Here is a 16,427-nt window from a genome sequence, read left to right as displayed (position 1 = left end):
GGGAAAACTCAGCCGTCCTGGAATTCTAGAAGTGATCATGGACTGGCCTGAGAGTAAAAAAATTGAAACACCACCTACAGAAGAGGTATCACGTGCTAAAGAGGCACCACCATACAATGAGCTACCAGAAAACGAAAAGAAATTTGCCCTATTCACAGACGGATCATGTCGTATTGTAGGGAAGCATCGCAGATGGAAAGCTGCTGTATGGAGCCCCACACGACAAGTTGCAGAGGCCACTGAAGGTAAAGGAGAATCAAGTCAGTTCGCAGAGGTAAAGGCTGTTCAGCTAGCTTTAGATGTGGCTGAACGGGAGAGATGGCCAATGCTTCATCTTTATACTGATTCATGGATGGTGGCAAATGCCTTATGGGGGTGGTTGCAACAGTGGGAAAATGATAATTGGCAACGAAAGGGTAAACCTGTTTGGGCTGCTGAACTGTGGAAAGACATTGCTGCCCGAATAAGGAACATTGTTGTAAAGGTGCGCCATGTAGATGCTCATGTGCCTAAAAGTAAGGCTACTGAAGAACATAAAAATAACCATCAGGTTGATCGAGCTGCCAAACTTGAGGTGGCTCAAATAGACTTGGACTGGCAGAACAATGGTGAATTATTCCTAGCTCGGTGGGCCCACGAGACTTCAGGTCATCAAGGAAGGGATGCAACATATAAGTGGGCCAGAGACCGAGGGGTGGACTTAACTATGGACGCTATTGCTCAGGTTATTCATGACTGTGAAACATGCGCCATAATTAAACAAGCCAAGAGGATGAAACCTTTTTGGGGGGAAGGGCGATGGCAAAAGTATAAATATGGAGAGGCATGGCAGGTTGATTATATCACCTTGCCACGATCTCGCAATGGTAAGTGTTATGTACTCACCATGGTGGAGGCAACCACTGGGTGGCTCAAAACATACGCAGTACCCCATGCTACCGCCCGAAACACCATATTAGGGTTGGAAAAGCAAATCCTGTGGCAGCATGGCACTCCAGAAAGAATTGAATCAGATAATGGGACACATTTTAAAAATTCCCTTGTAACCACTTGGGCCAAAAATCATGGCATTGAGTGGATTTACCATATTCCCTATCACGCACCAGCTTCTGGTAAGATTGAACGATTCAATGGGTTGTTGAAAACTATGTTGAAAGCAATGGGTGGCTGAACATATAAAAATTGGGAGAACCATTTAGTAGAAGCCACCTGGTTAGTCAACACTCGAGGATCTAGTAATCGTAATGGTCCTAACCAATCCAGCTCCCTACGTACCGTGGAGGGAGATAAGGTTCCTGTAGTACACATAAAGAGCGTGTTGGGAAAGACGGTTTGGGTCCTTCCAGCGTCTGGAAAGGGCAAACCTCTCCGGGGTACTGTCTTTGCCCAGGGACCTGGGTGCACGTGGTGGGTGATGGACAAAAATGGGGATGTCCTATGTGTCCCACAAGGGAATTTGATGTTGGGGGAGTGCAGCCAATGATTTTCTTGTAGATATATAGATAGAGTCTCAGAAGATAGTTCAATTAGGTACAGGACTTAAGATAGAGTGGATTAATGTTAAGGAAACACTTTTTCCTATATACGTTAATTAGGCATTCTGTAAGCAAGCTTTCCATCTGGACTCTATATCGTGCACTGGCCATGCATGTGTAGAGCACACATGGAAAGAAGTATAAGTCAAAAGGAGATCTGCTGTGGTGGCTGGGAAAGGATGAGTGCACCTTGATGTGGGGGACGCCCTACTGGCACTGTCTTTCACCTCCACCGCTGACATGTTTTCCTTTTTCTGGCAGTTTTGCCATTTTCTCAAAATTAATAAATCGTAGGTTAAGTTGTAGAGTTTTGTTCTCAACTTACGGATTTGTATGGAATAAATATAAATTGTTGATAAAATAAGGTTGCTGATTGTTCACAACTATATGTATGAGTGTGTATGTATGTATAAACATAATGTAATGACGTAGAATAAGGGGTGGAATGTCATGGTTTAATAATTTTGTAATTTTGCTATCAGTATTCCACATCATAACATCATATAAAGCATGAATAATTTTACTGAATCTGCAACTTATAGAAGAAGACTGCATCTCCCAGAGAACAACACGATAGGTCACGGGACCTGGACTCTATATTAACTCGGTTGCAGAACAGACTGAGGTCTTTCGAGTTCTGGCGTTTAGGGGAGTGTGTGGGAGCCTTCAGCTGTCTCGCCTAGATTTCACAGTAGGCCTCTCGGTTACGGGACTCATTCTCTCTCCTATTTTGCTTGATTCATTAGCTCAATTTTCAATTATATTGTATTATATTGTGTTATCCTGTATTTCGATATAGTATTTAGTAAATAAGTGTGCCTCCTTAGATCGTTGCCGCTGTTTTCTTTTCCTAATTAACTTTTTCCTTTGGGCCTAGGGCCCCTCCGGGGCCCACGGCCCCTGTCATGGACGCAGGTGGATTTTTTTTTTCGTTCAAACCGTGACAGGCACACTATTGAGAAGTCTGATTAACCCTGCCACTGGTCTTCCCAGGGACTGCCAGCAAGGTAGGGGAGAGCCCACTACACGTGCAGCCATCCCAGGTCCAGGGCAGGCATCACCGAAGGGAGCTCTGACTTCTGCCTGCCCCACAGAGCCTATATACAGTGCAGTTGCACTTATCCACACACGATGTACGCATGCAAGAGTAAAAAAGGCTCAAGGCAGCACTGGATTCAGGCTGCAGGAAGCTTGGCTGCTAGTGAGAATAGGGATAGGAACCCATTAGAGAGATCCTTGCCAAAAGCAAGGTTAGGATGAAAGCTGGCCACAGAAGACAGCCATCTCAGCAGCAAGATGCATGTCTGCTCTCTTTCTGGAGAGAGGCAGCAGGTCTCAGCAGCATGGGTAAACTAGACGTTTTATTTTCTAGTCCTAACAGCCTGGGAAAAATAAATAAATAGCAACCTAGGTTTGTACAGGTTAGTACAGGGTTCATAGGACAAGCATTTTTCAGAGACAAAGCTAATTGTGCCTTCTGGAGCTCCAAGGGCCAGCTATTTCCTATCTTGAGCAGGATAAAAAAGGAATACTGTACCTTTCAGTAACATCCCATCAATTCAACACACAGTAGCTTTACACTCTCTACCCCACACCTTAAAAACAAAACAAAAAACAACAACATCAACAAAAACAACAACATCATCAACAAAACAAGCTATCACCACAAAGGTAAATGAATGTATGCATGCTATTATTGTAAACAGAGCAGCTAAACCTTGGCAATTTACATTTACTGGGGAAGAAAAAATCCACACAAAGCAGCATTTGAGCTCCTCAAAAACCCAGCACCCACTGGGTTTGTTCCAGCTTTAAAAACATTAAACATCTCAATGCAAGACTGAATTTAATTCAAGAATATAAACACAAGCAAATCTGTTTTGCTGTGTTTCATAAAGTGAAAAGGAGTTTCTTTTTAAAAAAGAAATAATACAGTGATGAAAGGATTAAGAATGCAAGAATTCAAACATTCTGTGGAGAGGCTCTCAAAAGTCCATAAAAAAGGAGCAAACAGATCCATACAACAGGAGACAGCAGGAGAGAAAAGTTTTTTGATCCCTTCCCCCTCAACACACTTTTTTGCTGGACTGCTGCTAGTTTACTGCTGCTCCCTTCTGGCCTGAGTTGGCAGGGCAGTACAACAGCATAGAGAGCAGGTCACGACTCCTCATTGCCAGAATCATCGTCATCATAACAATCAGCATCCTCCTCTTCCTCATCTTCATCATCAATGTCATCATCATACAAGTCGTCATAAAGCAAATCTGAACTGTTGTCATTGGAAGGCACTTTAGTTTTGATGCAGTACTCTGCTAGTGTAGTGGGAACCTTCACGCCATCCTTTTCCGCCTCAGCTTTGGTAGCCAAAACCTGTTTCCTGAAGGAAGGAGGACAGAACACCATGACCAGGGTACATGCACAGCTCCCCACTGTTCAGTGGCCCCCAGCCCCCCAACCCTGGCAACATACAGCTAGTAGAGTTGCTTCACCCACCACTCATATCTACCAGAGACCACCAGCAGCAAGAGATTTCATTCTCATAGTCCCAGGTCTGGAAGTACTCGAAGTTCACAGCATGTATACTTCCAGCAACATGTGAAGCAAGTTACTGTACAGGACTGCATTAAAGATCTGACAGAGCTCAAAGCAAGTTTCATTACTTTAACTTGCTGGAGAAGGGCTGCTCAGGGATCTCTCAAGATGACTTACTGAGCTTGTTTCTGAGATATTATCCCACAGCCTTCAGTGGTGGAGGAAGCTATCCCAGTACACTCAAAACCTGGATTTCCACAAGTTTTTGGCACCTCTCAGCTCCCACGAGATGGTGAGGGCAGCAGGAGAGTGGGGCTGCACCTTGGGGCACAGCTGTAACCCTGACACTGTCTTGTTGGCCCCCAGATACAAGCACTGCAGTCAGCTCAGGGCAGAGGGGCTGGGCTGCAGATGGTAGTGCCCCCTCTTGCTGGCCCCTCCATCCTGAGCTCCTGCTTGTGGAATAAATTCAGCTCTGCGAAAGTCAATGGAGCTGGCAGGGACTAAGATAACCTACAGCTCTTCATATAGCTCAGATCAGCAGCCACCCTGCTTAGCTCCAACCTGTATCCTGCATTCCCAGCTAGCTGAGTCAATGCTGACGTGCTTTTTTCTGCCAGACAAGTGTGGCAGCAGCCATTCTGCAGTAGAGGCTGCTCATTTATGATTCTGAGCCACCCTGTCTCATGTTTATATTGTCTTTCAGCAGCACCTGATAAACCATGAACTTCTGAGCAAAGGAGAGTCAAGACGTAACAGTGCTTTGAGCTAATCAAACCGCAAGCTTTGCAAACACTTGCCAAATCCTGCTGATAGTCCTTCAAACTGGAGGGACAAAATTATGATTCATGAGTGCATTAAGCACAGAATTAGAAGGTTGCAGTCAATTTGAATCATATCTAAAGCAAGGCAGGCAGTGTTTTTAAAGGCAAGCACAAACTGTAACTGTGATTTACTAGTAGCCAATAGGTTTTGCAGTGCATCATGCCAGATTAATCTGAAAAAAAAAAAAAACCCAAAAAAAAAAAAAAACAACAACCAACCCACACCACTACAACAACTCAAATACAGATCAGCCTGATCCTTCTGCTGCAGAAGTCTACACCAATTATTTGCTGAAAACCTTATATAGACCAGACACCTGGACTTGAAATAAAACTCTAAAATTCATTTCTAAAGAAGCAACCAGAGAGAAGCTAGTTCTACAAGTAGTCTGTATTGTAGGGTTCAAAGCAGGAGGCTGGTAGCACACTGCAAAACTTACCTTATGATTTCAGCATACTCCTTGTCTTTTCCTTTACTGTCCCTCCATTTTCTGAACATGACTGATGCATCCACATTGGCAGGAGAGAATGTGTTGGGCTCATTAAGCAAAGAGATTACACTCAGTAAGATAGTCCTGGAAAAGGTAACCACAACAGCAGGGTCAGACTGAAAGTACTCATGGATTCTGCTGACAACTTTAGGGCAACGCATCAGAAAGGCATCAAAGTGAATTGTTTGAAGGCAAAGCTTAAGCTAAAGATAACTGATTAGTAGTTGATGTGAATGCAGGTATTTATCAGTTTCAGACCACATCTGTCATCACAGGAAAGATGATGCAATACAGATCTCAAGGACCTGATTTGACTACAGACAGCAAAGCACTCCAAAACATCTAGAAGCAAAAATCACGAAGATATTTGGGTGGCCCTAGCACCTCTGAAGACTCGAATGGGGGACACTACTAGTTTGGAAGCAGATCTGCACACATTAACTAGTTTGGAATCTTCCAGCAGCCACACCCAAGGATTCCCAGACTGAACTGCAGAGGCCTTACCTGTGCTACCTCATCCAAGAGCTTGTGTCATGGCAAGAAGAGGGGAACACAAGTGCAGGGTGGGAGTGCAAAGCCAAGTGCACTCCAGCACCTGGCCCATCACTTCTGTTCATGTGTCTGTGATGGGGTAGCCAGCAGAGCTCAGCTCAGACTAGATTTCACCTAATCCATGTTGCCTGTGAATGGTGCAGGGATAGAAACATGCTTGGTGAGCCCGTTCCTGTCAACATTCAGCTTCCCAGCAGAAAGTTGGACTCTGCCTGTCCTCCTACGTAGCAAGGAGGAACAATGCATGTCCCTCTAAATAGCAAGAGGACCACTGCAACCCAAGTCCCTTGACCAGACTGTGCTTTCTTCCCTACCCTGCTCAGAGCTCAGAGCCTGGAGCTTCAGACAGATAACACCTCAGCCTGTACACCTCCAGGGCTACTAAAGTAGGATGCACAGCAATGGGAAAGCAATGTAGATGTTCTTCAACACCCAGGCAAACCACTAAGTGCCCACCAGGTTTTGGCTGCCTCAGCAAAACCAGCACAAGCCAGTCACGTAACTCCAGTTGGCATTTTTCCTGGACTTCTAGCAACAGCATTGAGCTAGCTGGTAGTCGTGGTTTTATGATTTCTGTTATTGGTATTCCACATAATCATGTCATGTAGTGCATTGGGAGTCTCAGAAGAGATGTACTATAGCTCCCAGAAAACTTCACTGTTTCATTTCCATTTTCCGGTCAGTGGGAAAGATAAAACTGACCAGAAGTCATAAGACTAGCTCTTTGCTCCCTGGTGGATCAGAGTAAGAACCTTGGTTTTCAGAAACTCTCTCATTTATTTGATTTATTAGCTTCAATCTCAATTAACTTGTATTGTTTTCCTCCTCAGATCATTGCCACTGTTTGTCTTTTTTTTCTTCCCCCCCCCCCCCCCACCCCTTCGTTCCATTTCTCCCTTTCCTCCCCACTTTTGGGCCAGCAGGCCTGCTATCCCCCTGTCAAAGACACAAATCTAGAGAAAACCTTGACACTATGTACATCCCTCTGCAAGCACTTAATGAAAGCCAAAACCATCTCTCTTTCCCAGCTCCTACTCCTGTGTTTCCTATGAACCTCTGCACTGGCAAGAGCATAAAATTTAAATAGAAGGAAAGAACAGAGGCAAGTAATAGGTCTTGAAACACAGCAGTGTATAGCAACTGATCTACAGAACCTGATAATGGAAAATATTCACACTGATTTAAAGGTGAATTCAGAGCAGTGCATACTGAGCACATCTAACAAATCATATAACTGAGATACTATTCCAGGAAATGCTTGGCCATTCAGATGCTTAGCTTCTTGAAAGGTTTTGAAACTAAACACTTGTGTCTGGCCAGACTGCTCAGCACAGTTATCAGGAGTCTTCTACATTTTTTTTTCCAAAGGATATAATCAGCTCTGAGTGATAGGAAAGTTCATATTTACTGTTTAAAAAAAAAAAAAAAAAAAAAAAAAAAAGTATGCTTGACACATTTAGAAGTGGAAGCACAAGTGTTCTCAAAGATGAAGAATATCCCCCCCCCCCCCCCCCCAACCATAGTCACCTGTAGTAAACTGTCAATACTCAGCAAGATTTACAAAATTCATCAACAGAAGAGAAAGCCCAGGCTATGTATGCAGCTCATTACACACAAACATACTCCCCTCATGCACCTTCAGTCCTGCTGCCTCTGATCTGACAGACACTGGAGCCTTGCAAAGCCAGGTGGGATTCCAGCAGGAAGCATTTATGCAGCACTTAGCCCAATGGGTGACACCAGCAGTGGGCTAGAAGTACAAGTTTCATTTCTGCTTGCCAATGTATCTGAGGAATATTTTCTCCCCAAATGTCACCCTTAAGCCAATATGTTCCAAGAGAGTAAACACCAAAAACTGCACTACAGTAAGGGAAAACAGCAATCAGAAGTAGCAAGATATATTTCACGTCAAACCTCATATTGTATATAATTAGTCAAAAAGTCTGTGCAATCTAAATTAATGTTCTAAGCTATTTCTTAGCTATGATTTGAGGCTTGTCATCTAGTTGTAACAACTGGAGGAGATAACCAATCAAATGTATGAAAAAACAGTTTAAAAAGCCATATGAACAGAGGGACAACTGAATGTTCAGCAATACACAATTTAAAATACTATTTAAGATACTTAAAATGAACAAAAAAACAATTCTGAACCATAACTTTTGAAAGATTGCTTCATGCACTTGGGACAGATTGATAACATTTACCTTAAACTTTTAAGGTAAAATTCCCAGCCCTTTACGACTTCACACAGTTAAGACACACCATCTCTTGAACCTTTTTAAACTTTTAAGTAGTATGTTCCAGGAAGAAACATCAGTTATTATTATTTTCTGACTGTTACAATTCCTAGTTTCCTGCCACATTAATACTTTGCAGTTACCCCATTCCAAGGGTCAAGAATTTAGTACACTCTCCCCCCCTACTCTGCTGTGACAAAGGCTCTTTTCAAAGGAATTTAATGAATCCAAGATAGATAAATGCAGAATCAGAGAACTCTTTTCAAACTGCTGCATTCCCTCACAGGGGAGGAGATCCCTAGCTGGATCTACCAATTAAAAAAAAAAAAAAGAGAGAGATTTAAAATTAAGGAATTAACACATAATAACACTGAAAACAATTCCTGTGTGATACTGTAAAATTTTTTTTAAATTATTATTTTTTTTTATTTAAAAAAAAAATTAAAAAAATAAATCAAGGGCAATTATTTTAACCTTATTTAGATAATGAATCACACTAAATAGAAGTATCTGAGTTAAAGGTTTTTCTACTACATCACTCCTGCTGCACATGTAAGTGATTTGCTATTTGATACTTATGTTGTCAGTTCTTTATTGGCAGCATCTTGAAAGTAGAATGAAATCCAGTCGATGTTTTTAAAAAATTGACACGTTAGCCTTGAATGGCTCTGCTACTGTCATGGTTTTGTAATTTTTGCTATTGGTATTCCACGTCATGACATCACGTGGACCACAGAGAAGAACTACACATCCCAGAGGGCCTCACAGTCGGAGAGGGAAACACAGAAGTGATGCTGGCTCTCTCTTTCACTGCCTGGCAGCGGGTGTGGGTGTGCTTCCAAGCCGTGGCGCCTTCAATTTCCAAGTAGGCTTCTCGGTCTTTGGAAACCTCTCTCTCTCTCTTATTTTCCTTGATTTATTAGCCTCAATTTCAATTAGATTGTATTATACTGTGTTGTATTCTGATATCATAGTTAGTAAAATAAGTTTTCCTCCTTAGATTGTGTTATGGTTTTGCAATTTGGTTGGTGTTGGTATTCCACATCAGAACACCATGCTTCATAATGGGAGTAAAGGAGACAAGTTTTTTTTTCTGTGAACTGCCTTAATGGGCATGTGGGGAGGGGCACCGGAAGGGAAGTGAGGAAGGGGACGGGGTTGCTGGCCGGCTCCCTGCGAGGAGACAACGTGGTCAGAGCTTCCTGCCTTCCACAGCTCCATCGGTGAGATTGGGGACTTGGTATTCTCTTTGTTGAAACTCTCTTGTTGTTGTTTAGCGTTATTGGGTTATTAAACTGCCATTCGTTCTCAGATCACCTTTTTTTTCTCCCTTATTTTTTGTTAGACCTAATCGCAATCTCCCTTCCCTTCCCCGTCTCCCTAAACGCACGTGGCCGGGCCGGGCCGGGCCGCTCCGCACTGCCGCTAGAGAAAAGGGGGGGGGCTTTTGTTCCTGCTGCCCCGGGTTTGTGCCCACTGTCCCGGAGTGAGCTCTAGAGAGAACTCCGTGACATTTTTGGTGGAGAATGCGGGCAGAGCTCAGGGCAATGTTTTGGGCAGTAATTAGGTGGTTTTTTTCAGCAGCCCTGTATGTAGGACTGATAGTCCGTAGGTTCCTGTGGTCCTGGCTTAAGGACTTCTTGATGTTGGGGGTAGGGGTAGATTTATTAAGCCGATGGCTGGCAGGGATAGAGATATCTGCCTGGCTCCCTTCCAGACTAACGAACATCACAGGCACCGTGCTTGAACTGGCTCACGAATGCTCTGAATTCCTTAAGTATGACTGGGGTGTCAATTGGAATACTGTGTTGTTAGTCTCTCTAATTGTAGTAGTTTACTATAAATTGCAGAGAGACTTGCAAAGAATAGTGCAGAGAGACTCAGGAAAAGGGCCAGAAGCATCGGGACCCCCAGTATCAGGTAATCTCACCCCTGAACACCAGAGGGACCTTGGGAAATTAATAGAACCCCTGAGTGAGTGTGGGAGATCAGGGGGATCTCAGAACGAATGGCTTATGAAAAAGATAGAGAGTCTCGAGAATGAGATCCAAATACTAAGGGGAAGGCAACAAGTTAATCCCAGCCGACCACAGGAAGCACCAGCATCAGTGTCAGTCGCCCCAGTGGAAGGCCAGAGATGGGAACGTGTGTCCTCACGTCTGGAACGGATGGAGGAAGTAGAGGAAGATCCGGGCGAGGGACCCTCCCCAAAACCACCAAGGAAGGCAACTCAGAAGACTAACAGACATGGAGAAGATAGTGACGATGAAGGCCAGAGATGGGAGCGTGTGCCCTCACGTCTGGAACGGACGGAGGAAGTAGAGGAAGATCCTGGTGAGGGACCCTCCCCAAAACCACTGAGAAAGGCAACCCAGAAGACTAACAGACGCGGAGAAGATAGTGATGATGAGGGAAAAGTCACTGCTTCCTCTACTCGTAAACCTCTGAAAATTACTGAAATCCAAAGTGCGAGAAAGGAGTTTGCCCGACTCCCAGGTGAACGCCTTGTCACTTGGCTGCTCCGGTGTTGGGACAATGGGGCCTCCTGCATGTCCCTAAGCTGCGATGAGGCTCGTCAATTAGGAAAACATTGCTCGAGACTCATCTATTGATAGAGGGATCAGCAGATGTCTCGATGGAGTCGCCAATCTCTGGGAGAGGATTCTATCAGCTGTAAAGGCAACCTGTCTTCTCAAAAGTGATTTGGAGCCTGTACTGGAAAAATGGAGTACAGCTGAGGAAGGTATCCAGTACCTGAGAGAAATGGCTGTGGCAGAAATGCTGTTCGATCCCACGTTTGTCCCTGGGGACCCAGAGGATTACCATGACCCAGAAAAGGTGAGCGGTACTCCGGAAATATGCAAGAAACTCATACGGTCAGCACCAGTGAAGTATTCCAGTGTACTATTAACGAACTCTAACAGGTATGATGAGCTGGATAGGAGACCTGAAATTTTTGAGCTCATCCTTTCACTGCAAAATATCGAATACTCACTACTGCCACACCGTACCACCATCGCAGCCATCTGTAAAATGGTGGATAGAATGGACCAAATGGAGAGAAGGCAGGACAACATGCAGAAGAGCTGGTCTGCGGCAAGGAACCACAGTGAACCTGTGGCAGTCTCAGCTGTCAGACGCAAGCGCACACCTGTCCGAGTGAAGGACCGCAGTGAGCCTATGTCACGTGGTGCCATGTGGAACTACCTGCGTGACCATGGAGAGGATATGAAGAAGTGGCATGACGAACCCAATTTTGTACTGCGAGCACGGGTAAGAAAATTACAAAAGAGGTCAGCCACTACTGAGGTTGCCTCTACCGCCTCAGACAACCAATAGAGGGGCCCTGCCCTCAGCCAGGGGGGGGAGAGGGATAATAGAGTGTATTGGACTGTGTGGATTCGGTGGCCTGGCACATCAGAACCACAAAAATATAAAGCACTGGTGGATACCGGTGCACAGTGCACTCTGATACCCTCAGGTTTCAAAGGGACAGAACGGATACATATACATGGGGTGACTGGGGGTTCGCAGGAACTGTCTGTATTGGAGGCCGAGATAAGCCTCACTGGTAGAGACTGGCAGAAACATCGTATAGTGACTGGCCAGGGGGCTCCTTGCATACCTGGAGGGGTGTTCAGTACACTTGGAATCGTTTGCCCCAGGGGTGGAAACACAGCCCGACCATCTGCCATGGGCTGATCCAAGCCACGTTGGAACAGGGCGGTGCTCCAGAGCACCTGCAGTATATAGATGATATCGTTGTGTGGGGTGATACAGCGATGGAGGTTTTTAAAAAAGGAGAATGGATAATCCAAATCCTCCTGTCTGCTGGTTTCGCTATTAAGCGAGACAAAGTGAAGGGCCCTGCCCAAGAAATCCAGTTTCTAGGGGTGAAATGGCAAGATGGGCGTCGCCATAGAGTGGATCTATCACATCCCCTATCACGCACCAGCCGCTGGTAAGATCGAGCGCCACAACGGTTTGCTGAAAACCACGCTGAAAGCGATGGGTGGTGGAACATTTAAGAACTGGGAGAAACATCTAGCAGAAGCCACCTGGCTGGTAAACACCCGAGGATCAGCCAACCGAGACGGCCCTACACAGTCCAGCTCCCTGCGTACCGTGGAGGGAGACAAGGTTCCTGTGGTGCATGTAAAGAATATGCTGGGAAAAGCGGTTTGGGTTCTTCCAGCCTCTGGAAAGGGGAGGCCCCTCCGTGGAACTGTCTTTGCACAGGGACCTGGGTGCACCTGGTGGGTGATGCAGAAGGATGGGGATGTTCAGTGTGTGCCACAGGGAAATTTGATGCTGGGGGAGCGCAGCCTGTGATTCCATGTGTGTATATATATATATATCTGTATGTACATATGTAATGCATGTTAACTACTGTTCTGTTTATATGTTGATAAAAGTTAGGCATGATGTGATGATGTGTAATAAGGGGTGGAATGTTATGGTTTTGCAATTTGGTTGGTGTTGGTATTCCACATCAGAACACCATGCTTCATAATGGGAGTAAAGGGGACAAGTTTTTTTTCTGTGAACTGCCTTAATGAGCATGTGGGGAGGGGCACCGGAAGGGAAGTGAGGAAGGGGACGGGGTTGCTGGCCGGCTCCCTGCGAGGAGACAACGTGGTCAGAGCTTCCTGCCTTCCACAGCTCCATCGGTGAGATTGGGGACTTGGTATTCTCTTTGTTGAAACTCTCTTGTTGTTGTTTAGCGTTATTGGGTTATTAAACTGCCATTCGTTCTCAGATCACCTTTTTTTTCTCCCTTATTTTTTGTTAGACCTAATCGCAATCTCCCTTCCCTTCCCCGTCTCCCTAAACGCACGTGGCCGGGCCGGGCCGGGCCGCTCCGCACTGCCGCTAGAGAAAAGGGGGGGGGCTTTTGTTCCTGCTGCCCCGGGTTTGTGCCCACTGTCCCGGAGTGAGCTCTAGAGAGAACTCCGTGACAGATTGTTGCCGCTGCTCTGTTTCCTCAAGTCCAGCTCCTATCTCCCTTCCCCTTTTTGGGTGAAGGTTGATTTTGGTAGCAAAAAAAAAAAACTACCTAGCTAACAGCTGAAGACACCACCCTACAGGACAGAAAATATGAACTTGCAATTAGAAAGCAAACCATAGGAAAGATTACACACAGAATTACTCCTGCTGGGTCTGAATACTCAAAGATGTTATTTTCCTCTATTGGTATCTCTGAGAAATTTGGATAACTTGAATGTAGGATAACATTGCCTGGGAAAAACTAAATCATTTGAGACAACTTTCTTTAACAACATGAAAACAGTAAAGAAGGCTCTAAATTATTAATAAAATATCAGAACACACAACACTCCAGTATCTTCAGACAGCTTGGTAACTCTGGCGCTGATTTAAGCCCTAAAAAAACCAACAAACCTTATATCTTAAATTTCCTTCCAAATCTTTTCCCACCACAGTCTAGGAGATAGACAACAGGCCTTTGAGGTCAGCTTTGTACATCACTGGTCCACACTGTTACCTGACATTTTGGGTAGGATTCCACCTCTCAGATGGCAGCTCTCCACTTTGTGGGTCATCTACAGGTGGATGAAGAATGGAAATACACACATCTCCATTCTGAAAGACAGAAATTAAAGTTGAGAATAACCCAGCTCAAGGTATAAGGCTAATGACTCAGTTCCATCTGTGGCTGTTTGAGTGGTTCAGCCTTAAACAATATAAACACCAATAAAAACATGCGGGAACTGCTAACAGTTATCAGTTCTTCCTAGATTTACTGTATAAATATGTTCAAAAGCTTTCCTAACTTAGAGAGCTAGTCTGCAAATTGATATTGTAGAGAAACTGTTGTTAGGTCATGTCTTGAACAGGTGATTGAGCACCAGGTGAAGGGGTGTGGCTGGCCCAGGGAGCACAAGCAAATTGTTTGCACCTGTGCTCACCATGTGACCAGAAGGGGTGAACCCAGGGTGGAGTCACCCTGGACTCATATAAGGGCCAGTACAAAAGAAAGAGTATTTTCTAGACTTAGGCTGTTTTCTTGGAAGGAATACTAGTATATCCCAAGAACCCCTTCAATTTTGGGGTATATTTTGTTCTTTGTTTTGTATATGACTATTGGCCTATGTGTGAATACAATGCCTGGTACTGGCAAAAACTTGTCAAAAGCAATTTTACTTCTTCACAAACAGAGCAGATACAAAACAATCTCAGGCCGAGAGGTTTAAAAGAACATAACAAAACAGTCAAAAATAATAGTAAAGTCACAGTAAAGTAAGTTAGTCTCTAGACATAGCATGTCACGATAGTGATAGAAATTGAGCTTTAGTTACATGAGACCTAAAGTAGGATTAACTTCTCCCCCAGTGGTAACTGAGTTAACTACAGAAATCTTTACATCCAAGGATTTTGCGTTTTATCCTTGCTCAGGTATCAAAACAATGCTTCTCTGGGGATACACAGAGGTTGAACAGATAATTCTAAGCAGGCTTAGGCTGTTTCCTGTAAGACAACTGTTTGAAACATCAAGTGAAAAAGCAGGAGATGCTCTCCAAAGGTTTCACTGAAAATCCCTTTCAGTATACCAGAGGAAGAATACTTTGTCAGCATGTGAAAGCCATACAGCCACATACTCCTCAATATACGTGGTGACTAATGCCTACCATTTATAAAAAGTAACAAGTCTGTAAAACCAACTCTTTCAGCAACAGCATCCTGACAAGATAGCTTCTAACTAAACATATGCTTATGTTTGTGGAACAGTTTGTTATAAGGTGGTTTCTTTTTTTAAGGACTCCAAAAAACCAGTGAAATCCATAAATATTATTATTATCATTTTAAGCAGAAAATTATTCTTACTGGTGTCCTGGTTTCAGCTGGGACAGAGTTGATTTTCCCTTCATGGTGTCTGGTATGATGCTATGTTTTGGATTTAGCAGAAAAACAATGTTGATAACATGCCCAAGTTTCAGTTGTTGCTGAGCAATATGGCACAGAGCCAAGGATGTTTCAGGTTTTCAGATTCTCATACTGTTCCACCATTGAGGGGGTTGAGGGGGCCCAAGGAGCTGGGAGGGGACAGAACCAGGACAGATGACATAAACTGGCCAAAGGAATATTCCATACCACATGGCCTTGTGAAAGACTATAAAACTGTGGGGAGATGGCTGGTGGGGCAACCACTTGAAAACTAGTTGAGCATTGGTCAGTAGGAGGTGAACGCTGCATTGCACATCACTTGTTTTGTGTATTATTATCATTACTATTACCTTTTTTCATCTTCCTTTTCTATCTTAGTAAATAGTTTTTATTTCAACCCACAAGTTCTACTTTTTTTTTCCCCACAGAATCATAGTGGTTGGAAGGGACTTCCAGAGATCAAGTCCAACCAACCTACCAAAGTAGGTTCCCTACACCAGGTCACACAGGTAGGCATCCAGGCAGGTCTTGACTAACTCCAGAGAAGCAGACTCCACAGCATCCCTGGGCAGCCTGTTCCAGTGCTCCGTCACCCTCACCGTAAAGAAGTTCTTCCACACATTCATGTGGAACTTCCTATGCTCCAGTTTCTGGACATTTCCCCTTTGTCCTGTCTCCACACACTGCTGAAAAGAATCTGTGGTATGGGGGGCAAATTGGTGAGGCCAGATATGTATAGACCTGGATAAAGTCCCCTCTCAGTCTTCTTTTCTCAAGGCCCAGTACACATAGACTTTCTTCATAGGCAAGATGCTCCAGGCCCTTCACCATCTTTGTGGCCCTCTGCTGAACTCTCTCCAAGAGATCCATGTCTTTTTTGTACTGGAGAGACCAGAACTGGACACAGTACTCCAGATGAGGCCTCAACAGGGCAGAGTAAAGGGGGAAGATCAACTCGCTCGACCTGCTGACCACACTCTTTTTAATGCACCCCAGAATGCAATTGGCCTTTTTGGACACAAGGACACACTGCTTGCTCATGGCAAACCTGTCATCCACCAGGACACCCAGGTCACTCTCTGCAGAACTCACCACCTGTACTGGTGCATGCAATTATTCCTCCCTAGGTGCAAGACTCTACACTTGCTTTTGTTAAACTTCATCTGGTTTCTTAACACCCAGCTCTCTAGTCTGTCCAGGTCTCACTGAATGGCAGCACAGCCTTCAGGCATGTCAGCCAATCCTCCCAACTTCGTATCATCAGCAAACTTGCTGGGGGCAGCCACTATCCACTCATCAAAGTCATTGATGAAGATGTTGAACAAGAGCAGACCCAGCGCTGACCCCTGG

General features: G+C 44.6%; 1 protein-coding gene across 7 annotated transcripts in view; it reads right to left on the bottom strand.

Annotated features, from left to right (window-relative positions):
- Positions 1-3,207: 3,207 nt before the first annotated feature.
- Positions 3,208-16,427, bottom strand: part of LOC146751606 (ubiquitin-conjugating enzyme E2 R2) — a 136,622-nt gene continuing 123,402 nt past the window's right edge. For 5 of the 7 annotated variants that reach the window (XM_085533937.1, XM_085533938.1, XM_085533934.1 and 2 more), the window contains 3 exons: positions 13,678-13,775; positions 5,332-5,466; positions 3,208-3,912 (listed from right to left, as the gene is read on the bottom strand). In XM_085533937.1, coding sequence (XP_085390063.1) covers positions 3,693-3,912; positions 5,332-5,466; positions 13,678-13,775 — 453 coding nt within the window. In that variant the 3' untranslated portion in view covers positions 3,208-3,692. Of the gene's footprint in view, positions 3,913-5,330; positions 5,467-5,886; positions 6,063-13,677; positions 13,776-16,427 lie in introns of those variants that run through there. The other 2 variants (XR_014941330.1, XM_085533940.1) reach the window with 2 other exon arrangements.

Source organism: Coturnix japonica, unplaced genomic scaffold (assembly GCF_054131305.1).
Source record: "Coturnix japonica strain WE unplaced genomic scaffold, WE-NBRP24 Scf071, whole genome shotgun sequence".
Classification (NCBI taxonomy): Eukaryota; Metazoa; Chordata; class Aves; order Galliformes; family Phasianidae; genus Coturnix; species Coturnix japonica.
Note: the sequence above shows the minus strand (reverse complement) of the source record. Positions and strands in the feature narration are given on the sequence as shown.